Source organism: Struthio camelus, chromosome 2 (genome assembly GCF_040807025.1).
Source record: "Struthio camelus isolate bStrCam1 chromosome 2, bStrCam1.hap1, whole genome shotgun sequence".
Taxonomy (NCBI): Eukaryota; Metazoa; Chordata; class Aves; order Struthioniformes; family Struthionidae; genus Struthio; species Struthio camelus.
Window position 1 is genome coordinate 38,174,554 of NC_090943.1, and position 27,992 is coordinate 38,202,545.

Consider the following 27,992-nt stretch of genomic DNA (forward strand, 5'->3'; position numbering starts at 1 on the left):
GATGTTTAGGGGGGTTTGTGGGAAAGTGCTAAACTATTTTGGGATGTTTAGGGGAGGAGCCAAAGGCAGTCAGAGGGAAGGAGCAAGGTGCATGGGGGAGGAACAAGTATGGGAAAATGGAGAGGAGAGGGGTTAAAAAAGAGTGAATTGCATGCAAATAAGCTGTTGTCAGTATGCCTGTCTGGCCATGCCTGTGCCTGATCATCACAGTCTGTCCTATCTTCTTATTAGACTCTATTCCTGGCTACTTCCCTGTGTGAGTGTACTCTCCATTCTGTGTGTGTGCGTTGCTGGATGATCCAGTAGCATATTTCAAACCAGACTAGCCAGCGAGCAGAGCGAGCAGTCTGAGTGCCAGCAACTGGAGATAGAGACCATGGGTCAAAGGGATCTGTAGGTCTGAGGGCTATCAGGTGGAAGGGCTGGGCATCTGAGAACCAGCTACTGGATATACTGAGTGTCTAAGGCCAGCTACTGGAGGGACCTATTTGTGTATATGTGATGCTAGTGTGAACTTCAAGCTGCACTAGCTGGTAAACGGGAAAAGGGGTCTGAGAGCCAGCTGCTGGAGAGACCATAGGTCCACGGGCTGGACACTGGAGGGACCAGAGGTCTGAGCTGGCTGTTGGAGGGATCCTGGGTCTGGACCAGCTATTGGAGAGACCAGTTGTGTGTATGTGTTTGTGTGTGAGATCTGCTAGCAAGCTTGGAGCCTGATTAGCCAGTGAGTAAGAACAGGATCAGGTCGTTTGTATGAGTCATGCTTATGTGAGTCCTGTGGGTGGGTATGTGGTGCCTATGAAGGCATTGCTCTGTGTGTGTGTTTGTGTGTGTGTGTGCGTGTGTGTGCGCGCGCGCCGGCGCGCGTGCAGGGGAGGGTGTTGGGGAAGCACAGCCTCCCTATTGGCTGGAGCAAGCATCAGGGGACTGCAGCAGCCAGGCTGTAGCAGGCCATGGGTCCTGCAGCCCACCAGATTTGACTTCCCTTTAACAGTTACAAATTCAGCTTCTGTTCAAAACTTACTGACAGTTGAATTTTGGAAGAAACGTAAGCACAAAAGATTCTACTTAAAATGTTTTTGATAAGAAACGTGACATGGAAATGTGGGTTCATAGTGGAGTAGCCCTTATTGTGTGTGTGTCATTCACATTAACAGAGGAATCAGGATACCCACAGGGCAGATCCTGTAGGACATTATTTCAGATACAAAAAAATAGGGTAAGTGCATTATGAAATGACTTTGGTTAGATGTTATTCCTCTGAGGGGGTCCAAGAAACTAGTTTTTATTTGTGACAAATTCCTGACAAGTCACCCTTCAGATTTATGTCTAACATGACTCATACACAACAGGAAAAATGCTTTCTCTACATTTTCTTGATTTTTTTTCAGCTAGATATGACACAAAGGTACTGATGGTTTCAGTCATGCTTTATTTATGCTATGTTTCTTTTAATTTTGCTTAAAAGAAGCATTAAATTCAAATGCTTCAATTATACAACTATTCTGAAAATAGTTTTTACAACCAACAGGACATCAGTTATGAAGAAGTAATTAGAATTTATATACTACCACCACTGAGGTAAACTAGCACAACAATCACTACAGTTATCATTACCTTGCACATCAAGGGTTTATACACAATAAATACAATATTATTCATAATATGAAGACAAGTTTGCATTTAAATTCTCATATATGTTTCCTTCTCATGACCTTTAGGTTTGAGTACAGACTGCATTTTTTCCAAGTCTTTCAGTTTCAGTCTTCATCATTTGATTCCAATTTTAATTTAGTTGTTAAAATTCATATCCCTAAAAATACCAGAAAATATCACAAAACAAAAACTGTTATTATCAGGTGAGACAGTGACAGGGAAATGAAATAAATCAAATTAAATCAGAAAGAAATCTTGGCTTCCAATATGCCAGTTGTCTTTCCTCTCTCAAACTTCTACTTTATGCATGTGTCAGATGCAAAGTTGTGGCAGCCAACTGAAGCCGACTGAAGCTGACTGAAGCCAACTTTGGTATCAAAACAAAGGATATATTTTCAGATATGAAAAGAAGGACCTTTATTGAAGAGCTACTTTAAATTATTTCTTAGAAATGGGCAGGAAGTAGTTTTCCCAGCATGAAAAAAATTCTGAGATGTCAAAAAAATTTCTCATCTTAACCTGGAATGAAAAATCAAAATCTCAAACATTGCCCCAGTATCACAGTGTGAAAAAATAGGTCTGGATGAGAAAAAAGAAAGTTTTTTTCTGATCATTTCAGAATGCTGCAATTCAGTTTTGAATTTTGTCATTTTTTATTCTAATTAGCATAAATTTAGAAAATGAAAAGTCATTTAGAGTAATTTTTGTTGCTTATTTTAAAACATCGAAATGGAATGTTTTAATGATTCTGAACCTTTTCCCCCAAAGCTTTAAACTTTTCAAAATGAAACCTGATGTCAAAAAGTATTGTCAAACCTAATCTTCTCCTAAGAACTTTTTCAGCTTTGACCATTTGGCATCTTCTCATTAGAAAACATTTCATAAAGGGGTTCTCAACTAGCCATTGTGATGATGATTTTTAATACAACCCAACTCCAAATCTTTCTTTTGGTAAATTGGACTCTCATTGAAATGCTCATGGAATATTCCGGGAGGAAGGTTTGTTGTATTTGATCCCTGCTAACCTGCGGTTTAATGTGCAATTTAATACATAGCTTGAACACTTAGGTAGTTTTTACCTGGTTCAGATTCCTGGACATCTTGAGATAGATTGACAGACAGTGACTTCCCAAATCTCTGTGGCAAATTTAGAAGCGATTGAATGGAACTTTTAACAAATGGAGATCTCCCAAGCCTGCGTGATAAATGTGGGGCACGTCCAGGTGGACTCTCTCCAAAAGCTCTCCCAAATCTCAGAGGCAAATTAGCAATTGGCTTAATGCTTCTTTCTTGTGGATAATTTCTTCCAAACCTAAGAGGTAAGTTAGCAACTGAATTTGGCACCTTGTTTACTGCGGGAGTGTTCATTTTAATGATATTTTTTGATCCCCAGTCTTTCATTTCTTCAAAATTGAGGCTTCTCTGCTTTTCTTCCAGGATATCTTTAATCTAAAAGAAAAGAAAAAATAGATAACATAATTTTTAATAGGGTATTATTCCATCTACACACCAGTCACATAAGGTATTCATTTTCATCTCTCCCTAGAAAGCTAGTGGGTAACACTAGTGTGGATAGGAGTCATTATCAGGTCCACATTTTCCGTTGTTACCAACTGAAGCTCTTTGGAGGGAAAAGGCTGACCATATTTACTGGCTCTTATTCATGTGGTGTGGATGAGCAGGGGAAGAAGACAAGATGGGACAACTGGAGGAGTAGCTCATTTCTTCCCAAGTACGGGGTGGATGCTTTTCACCCAACATACTGCTGGGATAACAGCCAGGGAAATGAGTGGGAATCATTTGGGTTAAGTCCACTTCAAGCCTATTTTGGCAGTGCAGCATAGAGTTTGCTGTGAGTTTTAAGTTGTTTTAATCTTCCGCTTGCACATAAGAAGGCTTAGGAGCTCCTGGGCTGTCAGAGCACAAAATCTACTTTCCGGTGGCTATGCTGGAGTACAGTGTAGAACTGTGCCTGGTATATTAACTGTCTCAAGATGAAAAAGTGCAACTGTTCCCTGAAAAATAACTATATCAAAACAACATTTTCCAATGTAGCAGTATTCCCTGGGCATATTGAAAATCGCACATCTTTTTTTGTGAAAAGTATAAGCTTTTCAGCCTGAAAGGCAAACATGCACAAATATGATTTTTGATTTCGGTTAGAGACACAAGAGCTATTAGTCCTAATTTCAGTTCATTTCCCCAGTTTGGTGACGTCTCCAAGAGCTTCCCCACCAGTTGGGAGAGAAAGGAAATGAACCATTCTAGTTCATACTCCATGAGTAAAATGTTAAATAACTCTGCCTCAGATTGCACCTGCACACTCTTCCTGAAATACATAAAAGAGTGAGATCTGAAGATCAGGGAATTTCATTGGCATAGTTAAGTTGTATTTTGGTTTGAAGGATCTTTATTACACCGGTGATGATGCCTGAGACAAAAATTTTATTTGGCATTTGTTGAGGCATAATGTGTGGAACCCTGCAAAGATATTTTTATAGTCAATTTCCAGGGTAGAATTTTAAGACCATTAACTACATTAGATTTGTAATGTTCTCTGTTTATCATTATTATTTGAGTATTACAAGCATGTCTTTATTAATTTTGGATTAGTAATGTATCTTTTATGTCATGTGCATAAAATGCCTGACAGGAATGTTAACTGAGGCCTCACTGTGAAAGTGAGAAACATTTCAGAAAAAGTCTCAACCTGATCACGAACCTGTATGGCAAGAAAATTGAAATATGAATTGATTTACATAGCATGTGTGTCAGAGCAAATGAATTTCCCGAAAATTGTCTCAACAAGCCTTTTTCGTGCTGTAAGTGCTATAACGCCCAATCCTGTGCAATGAAGTTAGCGGAGCCTTTGCAAAAACTTCACAGCATACAGCATCTGACCCACCATTCCTCCAAATAATGTTATAATATTACAGATCTTACCTCATAATATTTGTCATCATAGTCTTCTCTGCTCTGCAGACTGGACTTCATCAGTTCAGCTAGGCACATGCTATTCGATGTTAGAAAGACCACGGTAGCTAAAGCAAATAGAATGCAGTTCTTCATTAAAAAGACTTTCATTTTTCTCAAATTAAGCTTACTTAGAGAGCTCACAATCTGTAGAGAAAAGGAAACTACCATCATTTTATATGATCAGAAAACAAAAAGAGATTTTGTTCCCTATGACATCAATCCCAAAAGCTTTAATTATTAATGTTAATTAGGGAAGTAATTTGAATATATTTGAAGAATGTTTGGAATTTCTTTTGTGAACACTTTTAACCAACATAGCTTCTTGTTAGGCACACTGACTTTACAGATATTTTCTTCTGATGAAACATCTCTTAATTAGCTAAATTTGAGAGCCGTCACAGTAGTGACTTACAACAGTCACAATGTTCCATCACTATATGTAGACAAAAACACCTTGTTTCTTTCTTTTTGTGTCGGCCTCCTCAGAAGGATATGAAAGGAAGCTTTCTCCATGTATGTATTCTTCTGCTTAAGTGGTCCTTTTGGACCTCATGATGCTTTGTTTCTAGATATATACAACTAGGGACATTTGGCCCATGGAAATTGAGTGCTCTCTATTGAAGTTGTTGATCAGGTCCTGAGAGACATTATGCATCAATGAGACCTGTTGACGTACATAGTTTGCGTGCTCTGAATTGAACATGTTCATTTGTACTCAGATTGAATTAGGAACATGCTTTTAAAACTGTGCCCATCAGCAGAGTTTTTAGAAGTTTCAGAAGGTCATACTGGGTAGGTATTCTTAAGACCAAATTTCCAATGGCAGTTTTAAAAAAGGCATCTGCCACTTTGCTGCACACAGTGAAAGCAAGGGACAGCCTGTGTGTGTTCTGTCCCAGAAGGTGACTCAGGCTGCCCATTGAGCGTGTCCTTAAAGGGCACATTGAATCAGTTGCTAGTTAAGCTGGCGAGCCAGCCTGCCATAAAAAAGCATATTGTGTTGTTCTTCTCTTTATTATTCTTAAATTGAAAGGTTGCCTAAATCTCGTATATGAATGCTTAAAGTCAGCTGCATAAGTACAAATCTGAGTACTTATGGTAAATACCCATACCAGAAAACTGGACTATAGACAAGTAATTTTGCAGTTCAACACTGGGGTTGTGCAATGTCCATTCCAACACAGCACTGACAAAGTTGTCCCAAGAGGACAAGGTTCATGCTGTAGACAACGTGGATAATATGGACTGCTTATCTGTTTATAGTGTGCTACTGTACTTATTGTTCTGTAGAGCTTTAGAGTTTGCAGATAACCTCCTTTTACAATTAAGCTGCTATTTCTATGGGTTTAGAGCTGTGTAACGTGCATGGAGTCATTTCTGCCTTATATTCTCTGAAACCAAGAGTGTGGAGTCACTAAGCAGCTTTGTACTAGAACTAACAAGATATTCACACCTCCCTTTTGACTCATGAGAACCAGTGGTCATGTACTGGAAACTGCTCTGATATGACTGATAACACTAACTTGACCAAGATAACAAGAAAAACTCAATCTATTGCCTGAATTGAGTACTAGAGCCACTCACAGTTTAAAAAAAAAAAAAAGAAAAAGAAATTCCCATGAATTCTCCCCCTAGGAGAAACAATGACTTCTCCTTCCTCTCCCCTCTCACAATTTAATCCTTACCTGACAGCAGCAGGAGCAGCACACCCCTATTCTCCCTTGGACCACCGTCCACCCTGTTCGCCATAGGTAAATGGTACTTTTCTCCCTCAACTCCTCCATTTAGTGGGGATCATCTAGGGTAGGAGGACAGTGTGTTGGGAGTGTCTTCTTGAAGGTGCTAAGGGTAAGCAGCTGTAGAGGAAATTTGAAGTCTTCATGGGGACAGCCTGAAGTGAGGGGACTGGGGACATGTTGCACCATGCCTATTACCAGACTCTTATACTTCTTAGTGAAGCATCTGGCAAGCTGCTGTGAGAGAGTGACAAACAGTGGGCTAGACAGGCTGTGTGTCTGACCTGGCCTAGTAATCCCTGTGACATGCTGCTCTTTGTCGTGACTTCAGTGCCAGCCCATCTGCCATCATTCTACGTGCCAGATTAACAGTGTCCTGCTTTGGAGGGGTACTGGGTTTTCTCCCATGAACCCTCTGAACTCTGGGAGACAAGTTAGGAGGAAACCTCACATCCATCCTGGGTGATAAGGACAGCCAAACATTCAGATAATGAGGCATGGGGTTGACATGATAGCCATTCCCCTGGTGGGGTTGAGACTTTCTATAGAGTCTGGGTCAACCAGATGAAAATGCTGACCTGGGTGCTGGATGCAATGTTAACATCTGGAAGTACAGCTGTTGGGGGTGAGCTGAGGGGAGAGGGTCTACCCAGGTAGCTGGTAACTGTTGTTTGAGGTGAACCTGCCTGACAACGTGCAAGCAGGGAAGCTTCACTCCTCCCAGAGGAGAGGGGAATCTCACTGACAGAGCTGGAAGTGGAAAGGGAAAAGTTTCTCTCAGGTAAACTTCCAGAGGTAGAGAGGGTGTGAAAGACACTGCCCATTTGTTTTATGTGACAGGAGACCTTTACATTATTAAAATAGATGGGAATGGTATTAGTAAGCTAATTAGGAGCCCCTATGAGAAAAGAATGCGTTTTAATCAATCACTGGCTTTTGTGTGCAGCTTTCCCTTGTTCTTGTAGACACTATTCACATTATTTTCTCAGTTTCTTTGCTGTATGTAATTCTTATAGCCCTAGCTGACAGCAGAAAAGGCTAGGTTCAGAGATCTGAGGCGTCCTTCAAAAGACTGCTGGAAAAAAAGTATGATGGGAAACAAAGCACATCCCTGCATAGTCTGAAGGGACAATGTTTCCCTTTTGCATTTTCTGAGCCCTTTGTACAAGACCTTGTTTCACAGTGGGATGTGGTGGGTGGAGAGAGAAGTCACGTCAAAAAAGCAGAGAAGACCAGTAATGACTCACTAGGAATGGCTATACGTGCATAGCAATGTACGTAGGAAGTAGGAAACCGTTCTCTGCCCTTAGTGTCTTGGTAATAGCCCTCTTCTTAGAGTAGGGCTCTTCTTTTTTTTTTCTAAAAATAAGAACTATTCTAGGGAAAAAAAAGGGAGTTTTAGGGACACCAGAAGTATTTGCACATCTGGGTCAAATTCTTTGGAAAACAGAGGGACAAAAGGAAGGTGTCAATGGAGAAGACCTTAGATGGAGGTGTACTCTTGGAGTGAAGCCCTGTATCCTCTTGGAACTCTGACAAGTTGGGGCAGCAGTTGTCTATTTTCACCAAAGCCTGTGAGCTGGCGGTTCCTGACTCTCTGGAGCATCATGTCGTGGGGCTCCCATCTGTGGAAACAGATGGATTTTCCAAGTTTCTTTTCTTTATGAGAACCATAAAGAAGATAATGAATGCAATTTATGTGCTAATATCTACCTAACATGTGGTCATTTGCCATTGGGCTTTCCTGTTACCTTGCTGCTGGACTGTGAACCTCTCTTGATCAGTGGTCTTTCAATTAACTGTGTAGAGATATTTGCTCTCTAAATTAAATGGAATTGACAAAAAAAAATCTCCTGCATTATATGGCAGAAGTTCAAATTCTGTTTTCCTGAGGTAGGACAAGAAAATGTATTGCTATTGTCTGAGCTATTTCAGACTTTCCTGACATCAAGTTTGTCTCCTATCTATTGTTTCTATGTATGTTGATTTTCTAATAAAATCCTAAAGTGAAGTTTTCAGGTCTGCTGCATGCAAGGCCGTCAGAGAGTTGCAGAGGCCCCGTACTCTTTGTTGTTGGTTTAGTCCCGCTTTTGATGGCACTATGGCTGGACCTCTTTGGAAACTGCAAGTCAAGAGGTTGCCACGATTGCTTGCTATCTTTCCTAATGTGGGGCTTGTCACAGCCTAGAGCTCAAGTATCAGGATGGATGATAAGAGCACTCCTCATCGATGTGACTGCAAAGTCAGCTATGTCAGCTTAGACCACCGTCAATAGCAGCATAAGCTGACTCAGATGACTTGGAACTGAGGCCAATGAGGAGTCTATTGAAGTGGTTTGTTTAGGGAGGGAAGACACATTAAGGTGGGCATTAGCAGAATGGTGGCAACATGGTGGGGGGGTGGGGAATAGGGCTATATCGTCTTAAATTGGTCCAGCTAGATCTGCAAAAGGCCTGATTAAGGCATATGGGAGCATCTGAACACTGCTGAAAACAGCTTTTGAATTCCTAGCCTCTTGTCCCAGACTTCACCATAACTGAACCCCTGCTCTGAAAATTCCTGAAGCAGTTACATAGGAATGAGGCCTCCCATTTGGGTGTGAAATAGGCCTCACAGGCAGGGACAATTTTAAAGAGTTTGCATACTGCTGCATGCTATAAACTAGCACAAAGTAGTGCTTTCCTCTTTCTTTTTTCTCCATATGTAGGTAGGCTTAGGAAAAGTGTTCTTTTCAGGTTAGTGGTACAACAGTGATCTGGATCCGATCTGTGATGAGCTACTGCAGTGGCTTGATATATATCTACTTTAAAAAGTTGACATTAAAATGTAATTAGTAGTAACAGCATGAGTAGCTCAATTTCATAAGCAACTCAGTGCATAATAAGTTATTTGATTCCAGTGAAAGAGCAAGTTTTAATATTGCTCTTTCTGTTTCATGTAATAATATACTGATAAATCCTTATCCATTATTAACAACATATTGTGTGAAAATTGCATGTTATATGACTCATGTCACCAATAAGCATCTTAGCGTTTCCATAATGATAAATCATTCATAATGCATTCATTTTACCATTATGTGTTATACAACCTATTTGATGGCTCGTTTTGAAGAAGATTTAAAAATGTATAAATTTTTTTCATTGGCAAACAATCCCCTATATTTTTCACCTGTTCTTATGGCACTCAAGGGGTTGTGCTGGCTTTGCTGTGTTGTGCCTAGGCTCTGGGGCACAAGCCTTGATGTATTTGCTTGCGATATAAGCAGGTCTAAGCAGATAGTTACACCCTCCACTGCAGTCAGTACCCTGGCACTGTGTACATCTACAGGGCTAGTGTTCCTCTCATACCAATAATAAATATTTCAGTATCAGTGACACCAATGAAACCTAGTGTCCTGTGACTTTATGACTGAAAAGTAAATGCTAATATGGATTCTCTGAGATCCAGTAAGGCTTAACCTTACTGTAGAATTCCTGCGTGAGTTGCATGACGCTTGCTTTGTCTGTTGTCATGAAATACAATTTCACTGACGCCTCTCTCCCGCTGCCAAATTTCAACTGAACTTGGCTTCTGGATTTGATAGTTATCAGGGGTGACTGACAAGCACACACTTATGCACAGAGAAACAGATTTGCCTCATTTCATTAGGAAAGCAATGCTAAATCAAGAATGACTCCACTGAAACACCACAGGTATAAAGCCTCAAAATCTGTACCGTTACTACTGGGCATGGTGATAATTTCTGTCTTTATTAATGAGGCATTAGCTGTTCATTTGGGATTGTGGAGGAGAATAGAGGAATTTAGTATAAAAGCCCCCTTCTTCATGTGTTATAGCTTGGTAAGGAAAAACAACCCCTGTGGAAGCGCCCTTTCTGGTTTTCAGAATCAGACTTTTCGTTTTAAAACAGCTTTTCCATCTGCATATATCCCTAAGCTTTCCTGTTAGCTTAGTGCTTGTAAACAAAGGACAAATGCACACAGACATTAAGATACAAATAATCTTATTTTAAGCCTAACCCTCATGAATCAGTCGCCCATGTCAGAAGATATTTTCCCCCTTGATTAGCTAAATCCAGGGTATGAATATGTAACTTTACATTTTATTTTTTTTTTCTTGAGCTTTTGGAGCAGCAGAACAGCATGAGAGACAGAAAACAACGAGAGACTTGAGTTATTATGGCAACAGGCTGAAAACAACTTTATCCTCTTGGTAAATAAGGTGTGAACAATAATTTCAGGTTAGACAGGCTCTTTAATTATACATTCATGTTAGTAATAAAATAAACATGTTTTCAATAACATTTGGGCTATAAATAAATTCGCCTTTTTTGCTAACTGCTCTGCAGAGTGTAATACTGTACTTACTAGTCTACTACTGTGTGTAGCAGCTCTAGCCCATTCTTGCCTATTAAAAATTAAATTCTTTTACCATACATTATTAAAAGTGCTGTGGTTGACTACAAATCAAGAAAGCCTTCATAAAGTCTTATAAGAGAAGAAAGCGAAATCTGATTAAATCTAGGGTCCACAGGCAGCAATGGGAAGTGCATGAGAAAAAAATACAACATTAAATTATGTCTTAAAAACTCTTTCAGGACCTTAGAAAATCATTAGCAGCTTTTATTCAAGCTAACTATTAACCAAGGGACTTTTAATAGATCCATTATTCCATGTGCCCCCTTCCACTTTTCTGTTTGGAACCTGTGTTACTTATAGATATAGATGACTTTGGTTTCATGTTCTTTCCTTTTCCCAGTGATTTTTCTAGACATACTGTGCTTGTTTAAAATCTCTCCTGTGCCTTGTATATAAACACTGAGGAGCGTGAAGATTACACTATTAGCTGAGTTGTGGGTTGCAGGGTCTGATCTTCACTTTAGGAAAAAAAAAGTTGGCAATGTAAGAGAGAAAAAAAAATTAAAAGTTACGTTTCCTGGAGGGAGAAAGAGCCTGCAAGCATTTTACTGACAAAGCTGCAGAACCAAATCTAGCTTACTTGAAATAAAGTTTTTCTCTCTGTTTTTTAAATGTAGCTTGTTAAAGGGAAAAGAGGAGAGACAAATCTATTCTTTTCACCCTTGCTGTTTTATGACAGTGATGTTAGACAGTACTCTGGAATGGTGAGTAGCATTTCATGAGGAAGTACTGAACTTGGCATGTTGCAGTGAAGAAGATGGCTGTGTCATCGCTTAACCTTGAACTGGATGTTAGCCAGGAGGCCTGTAACATCTCTTCATGTTGTAGAAGAATGACAGGGGACATGAAGCAGCACAACCACTGCACTGGGGCTGTGGTCCACAACTGGGAGTCTCTTGTTTTGCTTATACAGACATAATAATTCACAACTCTAGCTCAGAAGGGCAAGAAGTCCCCATCTCACCACTAGGATCATGGGGTCAGGTGGGCTGTGCTTGCTTCTGAAAATTGGTCCCCAAAAAGCAGCCTGCTGTGACTTGCCTGCTGGCTCTGGAGACACCTTCTAAGATATGATCCTGGCCCCCTTACCAATGATCAAATAGGCTGGACACAAAAACAGGCTTGAGAGACTTCTCTGCTGTCTGCTCTCCTGAGAAATAAATGGGGACATGCCCAGGAAGCCTTTGAGCCAGCTAGATGAGGCTTGCAGGCTGGATAAGGTCCACGAGCAGCAAGAGGGGTTGAGGAATGCCTCCTGCAGAAGCCACCTCCCAGGGAGAGGCTCGAGGCTCAGCTCCCTTTCTATTTCTTTTTTTATTTGTTTGCTTTTCCTTATGGTCCTTGCATCTGAAATATAGAGGACAGATCCTTGCGAAGATCTGATCTACTGATATCTACAGCGTGACCATGGTACCAGTGGGTTTCTAATGAGAAGACTGAGAGTGCTAAGGTGCACGTGAGTACTGGAGCCCACGCGCAGGTTGTTCTGCAGCTCCGCTGTGATATCTCAGGCTAGCTGAATGAGAAAGGATCTCAAACAAATACGTAAAAAATGCTGAGAGCACAAATCTTCTGTCACCTGAATCTAGGACATAACAGGCCATTTTTAACTGAAAGTATTTACAGAAATAAATAGGATTACTCATGTGCCTGGAATTAGAGGGTATTTGATTGCTTTGCTGGTTTGGGGCCCGCATATATGGAAAAAGCTATGTGGAACCTTACTTTTGTTTTGAAAGAGAACATTTAAAAACCATTCTACAGAGTGGCCCAAATTTATGAGTAAAGAACATTATTGATCCTGCTTGGATTTACCAGTATTGTCCAACATTTCTGGGAGGTGTTGGCAATGGCCTGAAAGAGACACATTATAATTCTTGATGTATTGGCTTGGACATCTGATAAACATGTGCTGGAGGGAGTTTTAATACCATACTGTCCCTCAAAATCCTTATCACTAATGCCAAGTCAGTTCATTTGCTACTCAGTTCCCTGAATCTTGCACAGGTTTTCTTAGAGATGAAATCAAGAAGTTTTACGTCCCGGTAGCCAAAATGAGCTGTAGTGGCAGTTTCTCCATGCTAAGGGAAACACTAGGAGCAATGAGAGCTTTGCTTGGTGCCTGTGAAGGAGGAGATTAAAAGAGGCAGAAGCAGGAAGAGCAGGAGGAGATAAACAACAGCAAACCTGGAGAGTCTGTGCAGGGCGTTGATCCAAAGCTCAGATGCTTGCTCTATAAAGTGTAAGAACTAAGTAAATTTTGAGTTATAGGGCTATAATTCCATCGCTGGATTGTGGTGACTGCATTGGGCCACTTGAGCTTTACTCCTATAGTTTACAACATCACCACAATCCCCTGGTGGATTTACAGCCTGGTAATTTTTTACAGTAGTGAGCTGTTTATTTTTCTATTTACTACAGTACATCACAGGAGATACTGATAACAGTCACCTAGCTCTATCGTATAGTTTCCTATACTCTTGCATTTGTTCTTGTAGAAAAATTATTAAAGCCGTTCTTCAGGAGCAGGCTGCCAGAGGCTGGGGGCAGGGGGAGGAAGCTACTTTGTCTGCCTCTCTTTGTCTCTTTAAAGACTGTTTAATTTAGTAACTATTTGTCCAGACACAGGAGGGCATAACGACTACCAGTTTCACATCACTGTATGACAAACAGCTGTATGGTTCCCATTTTCACAAATTTTCTTTTCTCTTTCTTGCCCCCTGCTGTATATTAATTTCTCAATTAAGGTTCATCTCACCAGTCTCTTGTACAGGATACAGGATGTCACCTTAATAGAAAGCTGAGGGGAGGTCAGCATGGTACATCACAGGCAGACGCCAGGCTGAAAACAGGAATAGATGAAATAGATCTCGGGCTTGATCCCGCACTAAAGCAGTCCCTTGGATTTTGGTTCAGAACAGATGGACATAACAGTTAATTTGATTAGTTGTGAGCGTGGCGGGGAGGTAATCACAGCAAAAGGGGGAAGAGCACAGTAGGTAGCTAATTTCAGTGTCATGCTCTAGGCTGCTGTAGCATCATAGCTCTATTCTGCTCCACAGGTAATTATGCCAATTATTTAATGCAAATAAATAAATAACTCGTATCTAACCTAAAGCTCAGTCAGACAATCTAGCCTAAGCACTGAGAGAGGAGGCAACAAACCTGGCAGCAGTGCTGGGGAGCTGTTTAGGAGGGTTAAAAGGGTTTGAGGGGGGAGGTAGGCGATGCCCAGAGGCTTTTGATTTCTGTGGACGTAACTGACCTTGGCATTTAAAAAAAAATCTCACAGTGTCCGTACTTTCATCCTTAAATACAATCTCCAGTGATTTAACTAGAGGATGAAATGTTTGTTGCTGAGAGGTACTGAACCCCTCTCTCTACATGTAGACTAATGAGTGCATAATAGACTTATCTGCAGGGCTATGATTTTGGATGAAAACAAATTATAGGAACGGACTTTTGTTATAGATACTGAGTTACCTCCACTTTTGATGCAGAAAATTACTATCGCAGAGTCATAGGATTAGTCACAGGTGTTTTTTGGTTTTATTTTCATTGACAAGATGCTAGATTTGAAGTATAGTAATCATTCTGCCTTATTCTTCAGTCTGGAATGCGACTAAATATGCTAAGAAGTCTATCTTGATGAATCTGTGATTTACCAAGACACCCAATGTCGGACATTTGTTTAGGAAAGAAAATCTCAACAGTTTCCCCCATCTCTTTCAAGCTAAATCGTATCAATTGATTTAGATCATAATTTGGTATTTTCATTAGACATTGTTAATTAAATTATACCTAAAAGCATAAGATGCCTAGAGATTAGCAGGTGAATTTTAGTTAGTGCCCTCCTAAGCACTCGTCAGTGCAGTAGATACTGCGATTTCACAAAAGGCATTTTTGCTGTGTTTTTGTGCTGCCACTCTGTCCAAGGTCAGGCCATGTTAGTGTCTACAACATGTTCTGAATTTAAGTTATATGTACACCTTCATTATTGGTAAAATATCTAAATTAGGCTATTATGCATTTTGGTTATCATTCTTTCTTTGGGCACACAATGCTGTAGATACTCTGTATGCAAATAAAAAGATAACAGAAAAGCAGCTCTGAAGGATATATTCAGCATTTTCTCAATTTAACCACATGGGGGCATGAGATATTTATTTAAGAGAATTTTTTAGGCAGTGGTAGGGAAATATATGAAGATAGGAAGCCTTACTAGTAAATGGGGATCTGAATTGTCATTTGCTCTTTAGCTCTGTTCTTGCAATCAAGAATACTTAGCAAACGATTATTGCAAATGACACTAGCCTAAAATATAATAATAAACAAAAATACAGTATGTGCAGGAAAGAGTATCAAAACAGATTTTAAATATCTCCATTACTTAATCTGGTCTGTATGACACTAGTTTGAATTCTGATGACTTTATAAAGAAAATCTGAAATCCTCCATATAACCCTGCATATCTGACTTTAAAACCTGAACATTTAAATTAAATGAGAAGGAGTCTGGCTGCTTTGAGATATAATGACCTAGATCGGAGGTAAATCCATTTCATTAATTGCCGAGATGACATTGTTTTTGTCATTCACTTGCAAGATTAGTAATAAGCTCTATACATTTAGGCCTAGATCCAGCAAAGCACATAAAATCATAGTTAATGGTGTTAAGCGCTCAAGTAGTTCTTCTTGAGCACCTGCCTTAAGCTGAGTACATATTGAAGTGCATTCCAACACAGAGAAAGTGGCACAATCAAGCCTTTAATTAGTTTTAAAATGGAATTCAAAATGCAATGCAATTCTTTGCACTTTACATTGAAAAAAATGCATGCTATGAGAGTCTCCTGGGACAGAGATGACTAAACCTATTTATCCACTTTGGTTTCCAAAGGGAATGAAGGTTCATTGTTTTCTGCTGTTATTCTCCCCTAAATTTATATATATATTTTGCTCAGTCAACTGGTTTGTTAAAGGAGAATATTTGTATGAATATTTCTGAGTCTATTTTATGCACTTTTTTATTTATAAGATAATTCATGCATTTTATTGGTATTTAAGAGGCTGGAATATTTTTACTCCTGCTTCTGTAATTTTAAATCAAAGCAACACCCAGCAGCAGCAACACCATATAAACCAGTGTTCACATTACCTGAAAGTTTGTTTCTTTTCAAAATAAGCTGAAAATCAGGACTTTGTACTACACATTGCTGATCCAAATATTTAATGCTCACACAGCTCAAAGGAGACATAAATTTAGGTCTTTTATTTCAAGCCATTGTATGCTTTCCACTGTGCAGTTTTTAGAATGTGCCTTTGACATTCCTGATCTCTAGCCAAACTAGGTAACTGCACACAGGTCGAACACTACCCTCCTCTTTCTTTCAGAGAAAGGCAGCTGAGAAAGGCACCTTTGAATTCAATCCATACTTCACCAAACTCTGAGTACTTTGTTCTTTGGGTGTGGTTTATACCCCTCTTTGTCGTAAATATATTTCAGCAGGGAGTTAAAATAATACCGAGAGTCTTACAGGGAAAGATAAAATTGTTTATGAACATAATATAGTTGGTAAAGCGCAGTGGAATTCATTCCTGAACCAGCAGACTATAGCTGTTGCATGCTTTTGCTAGTCTCCAAAATCCTCTTGTTACAATGCGCAGTTTTAGAACCGTTTTGGTTGCTCCAAAAATTTGTTCTTGACATCTTGTATTTTTAAGTAGTCTGTGAAAGCTTGCCTGAAAAAATCGTTTCCATCAAATGCAACATAAACTTACACTGTTGGTCCGTTTGTATAACTGAGAAACACACATGTATCCCCTGGCGGTATTCTCACTGAGAATTAAAACATACATGCGAGGAGTCACCATAAATAAACATGAAGAAGAGCCCATATTGCAGCCTTACTCTAGAAAAATGCCCACTGACACTAAATATGCTGTTTCTGTCATCAAAGCAAAGTCTGTGAGTATGTGTAACTGCATTTCTTTCATTTTGCCTAATATGTCTGTTCCTTGCTAGCAATGAAGCACTTGGGTATACTAATCTCTAAAGCTATCAGTTCATCTGTATGCTCTCTGAAACGGTGGAGGCAGTGAACATGGTGTCTGATACTGTTTTCCGGTAAGATTTTCTGATCCACTAATGCATCAAATATATTTGAATTTACTGTTCGCATAACTTTTTATGGAACGCTATTAAGCCAATTTGGTTGATAACCGCTGTAACCTTTTTAGTAAGTTACGGCTCAGTGCGCTCAGTATTCCTGGATGTGGCTTGCAGTGTCATGTGCTACATGTTGATACCATGAAATCCTTGTATGAAGGGAAAAACATAGTTTTTTAGTTTGTGTGTGTGTTTTTTTTAATTGCTTGTTCTTAAAAGAAGAACTGATTAGAGAGGATGATTTAATATTGCTCTGCCTTAGGAGCGATGGAATCTTGGGCAAGGATCAAACAGTCCCTCTGAGTTGGCTACCACCTTCCTGACTTCGTATTGTTTTTAAATGAAACATCTGACACATTCTCCAGCTGGGATGTTATTTTGTTCCTCTCGACAGAGTGATGCAAAATTCGCTGAGAAACAAGCTGAATGGAAGAGGGATTTTTTTTTTTTTCATAGACATCTGGAGCTTTCTTTCAAAGCTGATGTGATCTTTCATCTGGACAAGAAAGGCTTTGATCCAAACTCTAAGATCCCCCTATCTCCCAGTTAATTGGTGTTAGTGAGGTAGGTTTGACAGTCCCTAACGCAGCCTCTGGAATGCCTTATTCTGTTCAGACCTGTCTATTGTGGCTCAGTCAGCTCAAAGACATCAGCTTTCTCTCATTTGACTTCTGCCCCGCTGGGGATGGTTACACGTTTACTTGCTTTCATTATTTTTCTCTTGTAAAACCATCGAATGCCAGCATTGAAAAACACTTTTGAAACCAAGCAAAAGGCAATCAATTAGAGGGATTCACGATAAGCTTTGGTTTTCACAAAAACTCACGGGTAATATGAGAGAGAGAAAGGGTAGTTACATTAAAAATTCTTCATTTTTTAAGATCTTGCCCAATTTTGAGACGGTTATGTCTATTAACCTGCAATACATTTATTAAATAAGACAATAAAAGCAAGTGTCTTTTCTCCCAATAGAGAGACCGCAGTTATACACTGTGTATACATAAGTATTTTTCAGTGAAAAAAATGCTCATTTTTTAATCCAAGTTTTAGTTCAATAAATTTAAGTTAAATCTGTGCCCTTCCTTCACGCTGGGATGCAGAGGAATAAAGGAAATGTTCTCCACTGTATGGCAGTTGGCATTGTAGGTAATAACTTGGCAAGGACAAGCCTTACTGCGTAGGGCTTTTTCTCCAGCTCCTGTGACAGCATAGACTGGTACACAGAGAATGAACAGCCTTCATTCAGCCATACTATAATCAGAATGAGAACAGAGATAGGAAAGAAATATGTAAAATTCATTTCCTTTTCTGCTTTTGGGGCACTGCAAAAGCCGTTGTTACTTCTCCTTCAGGGAGCACTGCAGCTCCACATTCCCTTACCTAGACTGCAAGGAATAGTGCACCTAAAGAGCACAAAATGACAGACCTTACAATTTTCTGTGTGACTGGCCCAAGTTTCTGCAGCTGAGAAACTTGCTCTGTAAATGAAGCTTCATAATCCATCCCTATTTCACTGGAGCTAATTACCTTTTCTCTCAAACAGTCTAAAAATCACCATTCTCCAGTTAAGCTTAGAACAGTCATTCTCAATACGTTTCTAGCTCTAAAACCTGCTGCTTTTATTTCACAGCTGAAGAAAAATGTGCATGTCTAAAGGTGTACCCATTTTTTTCCTGCAACGTTGCTTAGTCTCATGAAATATATTACACTTCGGTCTAAACCCTGCCCACTTCTATACCGTTGCAATTACAACAAAGCTATGACTTCACCATACAACGCAATTGTTTCTCTAGTCTGAGATTTTGGGAGCCAGCCTCCCCTTATGGAAAAAAAAAGAGGAGAAAAGGATGCTGAAGTAATTGATTCTTTCAGAAACTATCCGAAGATCCACCTGTCATATTCCTGAGGATCTGTAGGCACGGACAGTTTGCCAGCCTTTCTTTAAAGTATAGTAGACTATGATGGAGAACAACTTTCCCCATTTCGGTATCATGCTGAGTGGTTGTGGTATTGCTTTGGTTACTGGTAGGCAGTTCTTCAAACCAAAAGCTATTAAACAATTCTATTACTGAAACGAGCCTCTCATTCCACATTAGCTCAATATTACAGAACCACATTTTGGAAAGAGTATAGAGGCTTTGTGCTGTGTTTATTGTCTGTTAAACTAGGGAGAAAGCTTACTTATAGCCCTGACATCCGATCATGAAAGCATATTTGAATTTCAATATTGAAAATATCAGAGATGAAAGCAGAGATTCCTGATTCACTAGACGGAAAAGACATACAGCAAAAATCATTATTAGCTGATATGTTGGAGAAACTATGTGACAACTATAACCCTGCAGCTATTATTGATCTTGGCAGTTAGAGGTTTAATATTGATTAGAAACTGATATACCACTGACACTTACATATCCATTTCTCTCAGAATATATGGCTCATCTTTTTTCTCCGGGTTCATCTCTGGAGCAAAGATCTCAGAGTTCAGTGAACTGTTCAATAATGGTTCCTGTGTCCCACAGCTTTTCTGTACCAGAGCCTCTTCCAGAAAGTTGATGGAAAGGCAGTGCCTTTGAACTGCAGTGAAAGTGTCTGCAGAACAGAATGTTCACCCATAGGTAGGAAGCTTCGGTTTGGGGGATAAAAAAGGAAGAAAAATTAAAAGAGGACAAACCCCTCATTTTTCAGGTTGAAAAAAATAATGCCATCCTAAATGACAATAAAAGAATCCAGCATGTAAATGGAGGCTCTAAGTTACTGATGAGTACTTTTCTAATCAGGGCCAGACAGAAGTTTTTAATAAAGGCAGACCTCTACTCAGCAAAGAAAAGATATTTAGGGCTCCAACCTACTCTCACAAGTAACGCTGCCATGCCCAAGCTAGCTTTAAATTGCCCGTGACAAATACACCAGGGGACAGTGAGATCGTTCAACACTGGGTGATTTGTGGGGTTGCAGGAGGCAGAGGGAGACACACAGATGTTATGTCCAGTGGGTAAATGCTTGTATGAGGAGGTCAGCTATGCTAGAGTTAGATGGTCCTGGTGCCTGAAGCAGCTCAGAGGGTTTGCCCAGCCCTTGTCTGACACTCAGGAGGTTCTACCTCTGTGGCATGGAGCATCTAGTCTCTCTATATGTGAGATTTTCAGCCTTCAAGCTGCCATTTACGCTGTGACTTCCTGGCTTTTTGAAACAGCCCAAACTCCTCTTTTTGCCGGTCATGGTTGCAGAAATGAAGGGCTTGAGGATAGTTAATGCAGTTTTGCAGCTGTGAGTAGCTACTCCAGAGTCTGAAGAAGAAAACATAAATAACTAAGTGCATTAAGCAGCCATTGTGTAGTGATTGTCACTGGCTGAGTACTGGATTGGCAGTTTTGTTTATTTATTTGCTTTTTAAGGGATGCAGTGATTTGTTTTGGGGACACTAGTGTTTAATTTTTCAATTGACTGACTTCTTTAGGAAAGTGTAACAATGGTATTTACCTTTCTCTGGTATCCTGGGAAGAAGTGCCAGGCGGTTTTGGTATCACTAGTGGAATCTGAGATGAATGGGAGAGTTGGGCCTGTTGTTCAGTCCCGTACATAAGCTCAAAATCTTCTACAGGAGCTTAGGCTTTTTCATATGTTTAAGCACGTAGGGCTGATTCAAAGTGGCTTTGATGGAATAACCAGGCTCTATGCATTACACATGAAAGGCATTTGAATAAATTCCAGTTTGGTATTTAGGTCTGGCATTTTCAGGATCTACTCTTAGCTTACTTCCTTTCAAGAAAATTGGGACTGTGCTTTACCCAGCTTTTCAAGCATTTCCAGAGAAATACCTTTGGAGAAAAGAAATCTGGCCGAAGAATTTACTTGCTTTCTTTACTTATTTGCAGTTTTAGCAACAAACCCAGGCAGCTTTTTATTCTTAACCCTTTCAGAACTGAATGTGAGAGAAAGTTCAGTGACAACCTGAGGAGTTTCATATATTCATCTCTACCATTTTTGACTGGCATAGATGTAATCTTATTAGGGTATCCAGGGAGATTTACGAGCTAAGGGAAACAGCATCTATTGTTTATTTGTATTATATGTTGGGATAATCTGCAAAGCCGTAGTGGAGTTGTAACTATGAACATGCTGATTAGAAGCATTAAGAAAATTAACATAAACCTCTGTTAATGGCTTAAAGGAATCTGACTAAACAAACAAGGCCACACTGAGCAATAAATGTGAGTCTCAGGCTGCATGACTTTCCTTAAAACTACTCTAATTAATTGCTGCAAAAGATTAATTTTATAATGCAGCATGGGTATCAAAGGGAACGGCTTAGTGATTTAAGTGCTATGTGTCTCCCTGGGAGATGCAGGTTCAGTTTTTCATAAGGCTGTTGTCAGCCATCCAAAATATAATAGCTAAGAAAGAATTTCTTGTATTTTACTGCTAGAGTTTCTATGGAATGAAGACCTCAGCGCTTGTTCCACTGAAGTCAATGGTAGGTTTGCTATTAATTTTGGTGGAAGCAGGAATAGGCTCACAGATATTAAAACCAAATTGTGCATTGAAATCATCTTTATACTTTAGACTTTTTGATAACATCTTCACAGCCAAAATGTCCCCTTTCCCCCAGGTGATGTAGAACATCTGCCACAACCCTATTTTTCAGCAATGTTCTAGGTGGTGTGAGCTCTGTACAACTCCTTTACGAACTCTCAAGTCAAACGTATAATTGCCTGAAGTTGATTGAACTGGTTTCTGAATCAGGATGTGGCAAAACTGTATTTAGTGTGCCTGGAAGCACTGCGGAGCAGAATCCTAGCTAGGCTTATAAAAATTCTACTGAGATACATTAGAGGAGATGACGGCAGGCTTCCCTTCTTGACTATAGGCCTTTCCTTAGGTCTCTAGCCTGAGTGTGCCCTAGAGAAGTCCAGAAAAGGAATGTGAGGGTTTCCTGAAGGGATCTGAACCCAGTAGGCACAGCCTTTGGAAGTGCAACAAGGGAGTTCAACCATGTGCTAGACTGCCATTGCGTATGAACCTGGATCTAGAAATCAAAACTGGAATAGTAGAATAGGGTAGTCATCTAAGAGCTCACACAGACAGAACAGGACTCATGTCAGGTCATGTTATTTGCCTATAGCCTAGTCCTCCTTCTGAGATGGTTGACTTGGTTCCCTTTGTAATTAGGAAAGAAAAACAGGCACTTTGCAGGTGCAATTCGTCTGACTTCAGGACTTGTACATTAGGAGAAGGTGGATGACGCCCAAAGTGTCTCAGCAGCAGCTCTACTTTTGGTTATATGAATCCCAACTGCAATCAATCTATTGCCTTTAATGGTTGCCAATATTGCCTTTCTGTGACACAACTGAGCCCTGTGCTATGTTCATGAACAGTTTTAGTGACAGCAGGCATAAGACAATGTGACTTTGATTAGCCCCTGTGAAAAGGGGTGAAGCCAAGTCACATTATTTTGTATTTGCAAGGCCACGCACATGGGAAGTATGCTGATAGCTCAGCTGACGTGCAATACCCTGACTGTGTATCTGAGCCCAAAGGGTCATCAGTCAGGCTTGTTAATTACCTCAGTGAAGAACTGTCAAGCAGAACAATGTTCTTCTACTTGTAGATCTTGGCTGAAGCTGTTCTCATTTGATGGCTAGCTTGATCTTTCCTCTCCAAAAACTTGTGAATGGAATCCAATAATTATTCTTGGTTTATTTTGACAAGTGTTTCCACTGCTTCCTTCTCACTTAATATTTATCTACATGAGCCAAGTTGGAGGCGCATGTGCTTTAAAGAAAATGAGTGGTAAAATAAGACTCTGTGTTCAGAATTAGGCACCTAACTAGGTGACCTGATTTTCAAAACTGCCAGTTGCCCAGAAAAGACTTCTAGCCCTAGAGACCATTAAAAAAGTCTTAGCTTTATAACTGTTATTACAATGATTATTTATGGTATGTATTGCAGTAGTTCCCTGGCAATGGACAAAGACCCATTGTGTGAGGCACTGTACAACCACAAAGAAAAAAGTTATATGGATTAGAATTCCAACTGCCTGTTCCTCGGTGGAAACAAACTCAGAATATGCATACCTAACACAGCCACCCCTTCTCTGGAAAATGTCTGTCAGCTATTCAGGTGTCCTACTTTTAAAATGAGTCAGTCAACCAGTAGCCTTTGCTGGCTAAAATGAGAGCCAAGAAGCTCTGTCCTGTCCTTCCCATCATTTTTGAAACCCCTTTGGTCACTGCTAGTGATCCTGTCCGTTGCTCTCTGTCCCTGGGCATGTCACACAGTCACTCAGGATGACCGCAGCCGGCATTCACCATGCAGCACTAATGGCTTTGGCTGCAGTGACAGGTCCCCTTATTCGTGACTGTTTCCCTGTCTTTCAAGCCCGATCAAAAAGGTTTACAAAGGTGCAATCAGAGGATGAAGGAGGGGGGAGGGCAGAAGAAAAGAAATCCAATTTTGTTTGGAAACAGTTTCAGAGCTTAATTAGTAAGGAGGGGGTGGGGGGAAGGGGGCCTGAACAGGTGGCGCATTATTCTGCCAGGGATCTTCAAAAGGGAGCGAGTGCATATTGTTAGTTTGCTGCAGAATGAAAAATGAGAAGTTCAACAGTGCCTGGATACATAAGAGCAGGTGAGCTGCCGAGGTAAGGTCACGGTTATACACACATAAACAGGCAAAAAATCTGCATAGGAAAAAAATAAATTTTCCTTTTTGCCCACAGGGGGACGGATCCCAGCTCTGCATCTGAGATTTACATGGATTCATATTCATTACATTAGCAGTAGCCACATTTAGCGGCAATTCCCAAAGGAGCAAGAAAATGATGGTCTAGAAGAAAGCTGCCACATTTCAAACTCTCCAGCTGTGCCTTGCCACCATCACTACATTCCACTGCCAAATGCAGTAATTTATGAATTTGTCTTTTTTATCTGCAAAAAATGTTAATTTACAGAATGAAGAGGAGAATAGGAAAGACTAACATGGTGGGGAAAGGAATGTCTGCGTTTTCTCTTAACTGCTTTATAACTATTCCTCTCGTGCTATAAATGTTATTTGTATTCACAGGATCATTATTATTCTGCGTTAGATGCTTTAAAACAAAGCTGGGGTGCCAGCAGACAGTGTATCCCAGCTTATAAGATAGTCATTTTAAAGAGATAGTAGAGCGAGACTACTACCACGTTTGAATAAATAGAGAATGAATTATGAATGGCAATTTTTTTTTTTATTTAAATAACTGAGTATGTGCCATAAAGAATAATAGATACTGTTTTTTTTTCAGAAAAGCTGGTTCACGTTGCATCGGATGGAATTGTGTACATACATTTGTTCCAGCAGGGCAGACTAGGACCCATAAATCTTTTTAGTGAAATTGGTAGAGTAAAGGAAAGTCTTTATAAGTTCTCTGACACCAAAAGGAGAAAAGATTATCCCTAATTACATATTCTTCCTCCCTCAACGTTGTTCTTGGAAGCATTCTGCAGTACTACCTATGGGATCACTGAAAGAGTTGACTTTTGCAGGCTGGAAAAGCATGTGCCTAATAGTCACTAGAGGTTTGATTCGGTTTCACACTGCTTCTGTTTTCAGTATAAGGGAAACAAATTGCATTGCATACGTTTGGGGATTTTATGGAAATTCTTAAGGCAGGAAATTATAAGCACAGCTTCCCATAAAAGCTTCTCTAACTCACCAAGCACCAGCTTAGCAGAATGCAAGGGCAACTCTGCCAGGGCTTTCTTAGGTTACATTTCAAATAATAAGTAAGTTCAGCAAAGAGAGAAAGAGTGATGGGACTATGACTGAGATGCAGAATCAGCCCTTTCTCATTCAAAGAGGTTTGCTACTGTATTATTGAAAGGAATGAATGAGTCTTTATCGGAGACCAGTGAGAGTAGTCCTCACTCAGGAGTATCGGCCAGCAGATCAGCAGGTGGAGCTGTGTGAAACCTTCATGCGCTCCTTTGTGAAACCAGGCATTTATAATGTTGACTAATTCTGGTATCTTCCCCCTGATGCTCAGTGACTCCTAATTTTATGGGCTACTTAATGAAGCAAAATTCTCCATTAGTTTTTAAAATGTCTTTACCTTTTCATGCCAAGGGCTGTCTTTTCAAAATTATACCTGCCTGGACAAAAGGGTCTCACCCTGTTAACAAAATGAAAGCAAGGCCCTCACAGAAGGAAAAAGCAGCTCAGGCCTCCAGGAAAGAAAAGGTACATTTTGTACCTTGTTTGTGGGGGGGAAAAAAATGTACGGAGGGGGAAAAAAAAAGCTCTGGTTTCATGGCGCTTCATGGGGCAAAAAAGCTTCCTGGAGGTTGTGCCCATCTTGTTCTGCACAAGGGCCGCGTGGGTTAACGGTCTGAGAGGCGACAGGATCCCTCATTTGTTCCCTGTCCCGACACTGCTGGATTAATAGATCCGAGCAGGCAGGGTGCCGTCCTCGCTGTGCGCTGCCTATGGCTTAGCAACCAGGTAGCATCTATGCGTAAGTGCCTCAAACGCACTGTGGGCTGGCAGAAGGTACTTCGTCACGAGTCATGGGGAAGGCTGGGGCTGTGGCCTGCCTCAGGGGGTTTGGCAACGCTGAATTCTTTAAAACTCTCCGAGTTACAAACAAAGTGTACAAAATAGCAGTGGTTTCACGTCCTCCCTCAGCAGGTCATTCCAAGATCTCATTGATCCTTCTCTTAGAACGGGTTTCCCTTTATTTCACTTCAAGGTTTCCCCTGTTTATTTTGTGCTATTCTTTTTCTTTGCTCCCATACTGCATCCTGAAAATAATGATCTTCTGGCCTTCCACGTTTGTTCACTGCTGGTACTCAGGGACTGTGAACCAAAGTCTTGTTTAACTTGTAAGCTTTTCATAATGCCCCTGATTTCAGTCAGGGTATGTAGGATTTACACCAGTGTAAATGAAATCAACACATGACCCATGACAGGAGCTCCTTAGCAGTCTTTTCTCTAGGCTGTGTAAATTAATTTTTCTTGAGTGTCCTCTCAGGATAGCATAAATTATGAGGCAAAAGCCTGTAATTCACTGCTATGTGAGCGGCAGTAACTCCCCCTCTACCACTTTCCTGACAAAATTATGGGAGAATAGCTGGTGAGCTCAGCTCATATTTGCAAGGCATGAAAAAGAGTGAGATAGAGAAACCTTGATATGGGTGGCACAAAAGACGTATCTGGTGTTGACACAGCACTGCCTCTGAGGGGTGAAAATGCATTGGAAAGCAAAGAAGCACTGGCTGTGCCTTCTTGCTTCTTGATGCACTTTAACCTGCAAAAGGAAGAACACCAAGTCCAGTTTCTTGTCACATAAACTGTGTGCTGATGAATGCAGAAAATGTGCTGGATGTTCCTGACTACTGAAATTACATTATCAGATTTTGTTTTCTTCTTCTTTTTTCATTCAGGAGCTCTCTGTGCAAATATTAACTATAGCTATCAAGAGGTGGGGGAAAGTTTCAAGAGACCTGGATGGCCATGGGGCGCCATCCCTTTAAATCATGCTAATATTTCTTCTTTCATGGTGCTCTAAAGGTTACGCCTGAGCTAGCCCAGACTGACAGTGCTGCCCGATGGAAGCCTAAAACAAGCAAAACTTATGTTTCCTCTCGGTTTGAAAGCTATTTCTGCAGATACTGAGTATGCCTGTTTGTACCTCCTCCTGGCTGCTCACCAGCCTTGCATCAGTCATGCCTGCCAGGAGAACTGGAACGGCTCAGGTCTCAAACAGCAGAGCTTGAGAGACAAGAAGCCCTGTAAACCCACTCCCCATTTCACAGCAGCAATACCACTGCAGAGGCTGCTGAATCAGATGGTAAAAGCACACAGGCTGACAGATGACTGAGCTGGCTGACACACTGCCTGTTGTTTTGAAGTCAGACCAGCCCAGCTGGCTGAAGATGCTCCAGGCTTCTAGCATAAATGCAGTATTTCCTTGCATTATGCAGGTGGAGACTACAGCAGCCTGGATTTTCCGGTTGTTTTGGCATCTGCATAGCTCCATTTCTATTTACTAATAAATCATCACACTTTTGAAATACATTTAGCCTTCTTTACAGGCTTCCCAATGTAAAAGTATTATTCTAAGGTCCCTCATATTTGGCTACAACTGAAGGTTTTCATGTTGAGGTTCAGCCCTTACTCTCTGCTGAACTGTGCAAGTGAGTTACTACCTTGTAAGTGACTCACAGGTATTTATTATCCTGTGTATAAAGGTCAGGTTTTAATGTTCTGTGTGATATATGCACATGGCTCAAGATCAGGCAGTCTTGAATGATAGATCTTAAATTATGATCCAGTGGAAGAGGAAAGAAATGAGAAATCACAACTTTTGTTAAACAAGCCTGAAAAAACACTTGCACATATGTGAGCTGCTGGTGGAAACCTGCCAATTCCAGAGGCTGGTTTACTTAGCCATAGCATTGTGGCTCATGGAGCCCAGGTCAGCCAGAGAACAGAGGTGAAATTTAAAAAGTCATTTATATGCCCATGCTTCTCTCTGCTAAAGTCTCCTGCTGTAGGAAGATGCAGGATTAATAGACAATGGGGCTAGCAGCAGTCCCTAAAAAGAATCTTCTCAGGTGCTTTCTCCAATGCCAGAAGATCCACAAAGACATTCTGAATGTCTCATGGCATTCCCGCGTCTGCTGGGGACCTCTAAGGTACCTTCCCTATGCCTGTGCAACAGAGCTGTCTTAAAGGTGTCTTGCTCCCTTTTAGCTTCTAGGCATTGTGCTGTTGAGCGTGACAATAACTTAGGTACCTTTGTTGGTCTTCCTGTAAATCCACACCCTGTAATGCAATTTTCAATAAGAGCTCAGATCCTTGGACCCTGGTGTAGAGGGACGTTTAGGTGGCAGAAGGCCAATGGTAATCATTCTCTGCCATCTGCTTCCTACCTTCCCACGCAGAGACAGGGCCGTGATTATAAGAAGTGCGCAGGAAGCATGGCTTTCAAGGGAAGAGGCAGTACTGGGACATAGCACGTCTCCAGATGCTCCATTAGTTTGACAGTCCCTGTGAGGAG

At 40.6% G+C, this 27,992-nt stretch overlaps 1 protein-coding gene and 1 long non-coding RNA gene across 2 annotated transcripts in view; one reads left to right on the forward strand and one right to left on the reverse strand.

Annotated features, from left to right (window-relative positions):
* LOC104145101 (uncharacterized) overlaps positions 1-27,992 on the forward strand; it is a 130,310-nt gene that overhangs the window by 47,847 nt on the left and 54,471 nt on the right. The window lies entirely within an intron of this gene.
* NPVF (neuropeptide VF precursor) lies at positions 1,413-4,740 on the reverse strand. The gene is made up of 2 exons (XM_009676439.2): positions 4,600-4,740; positions 1,413-3,105 (listed from the first exon to the last, which is right to left on the reverse strand). The coding sequence occupies exons 1-2, from the start codon at positions 4,738-4,740 to the stop codon at positions 2,701-2,703; spliced, it is 546 nt and encodes a 181-aa protein (XP_009674734.2). The 3' UTR covers positions 1,413-2,700.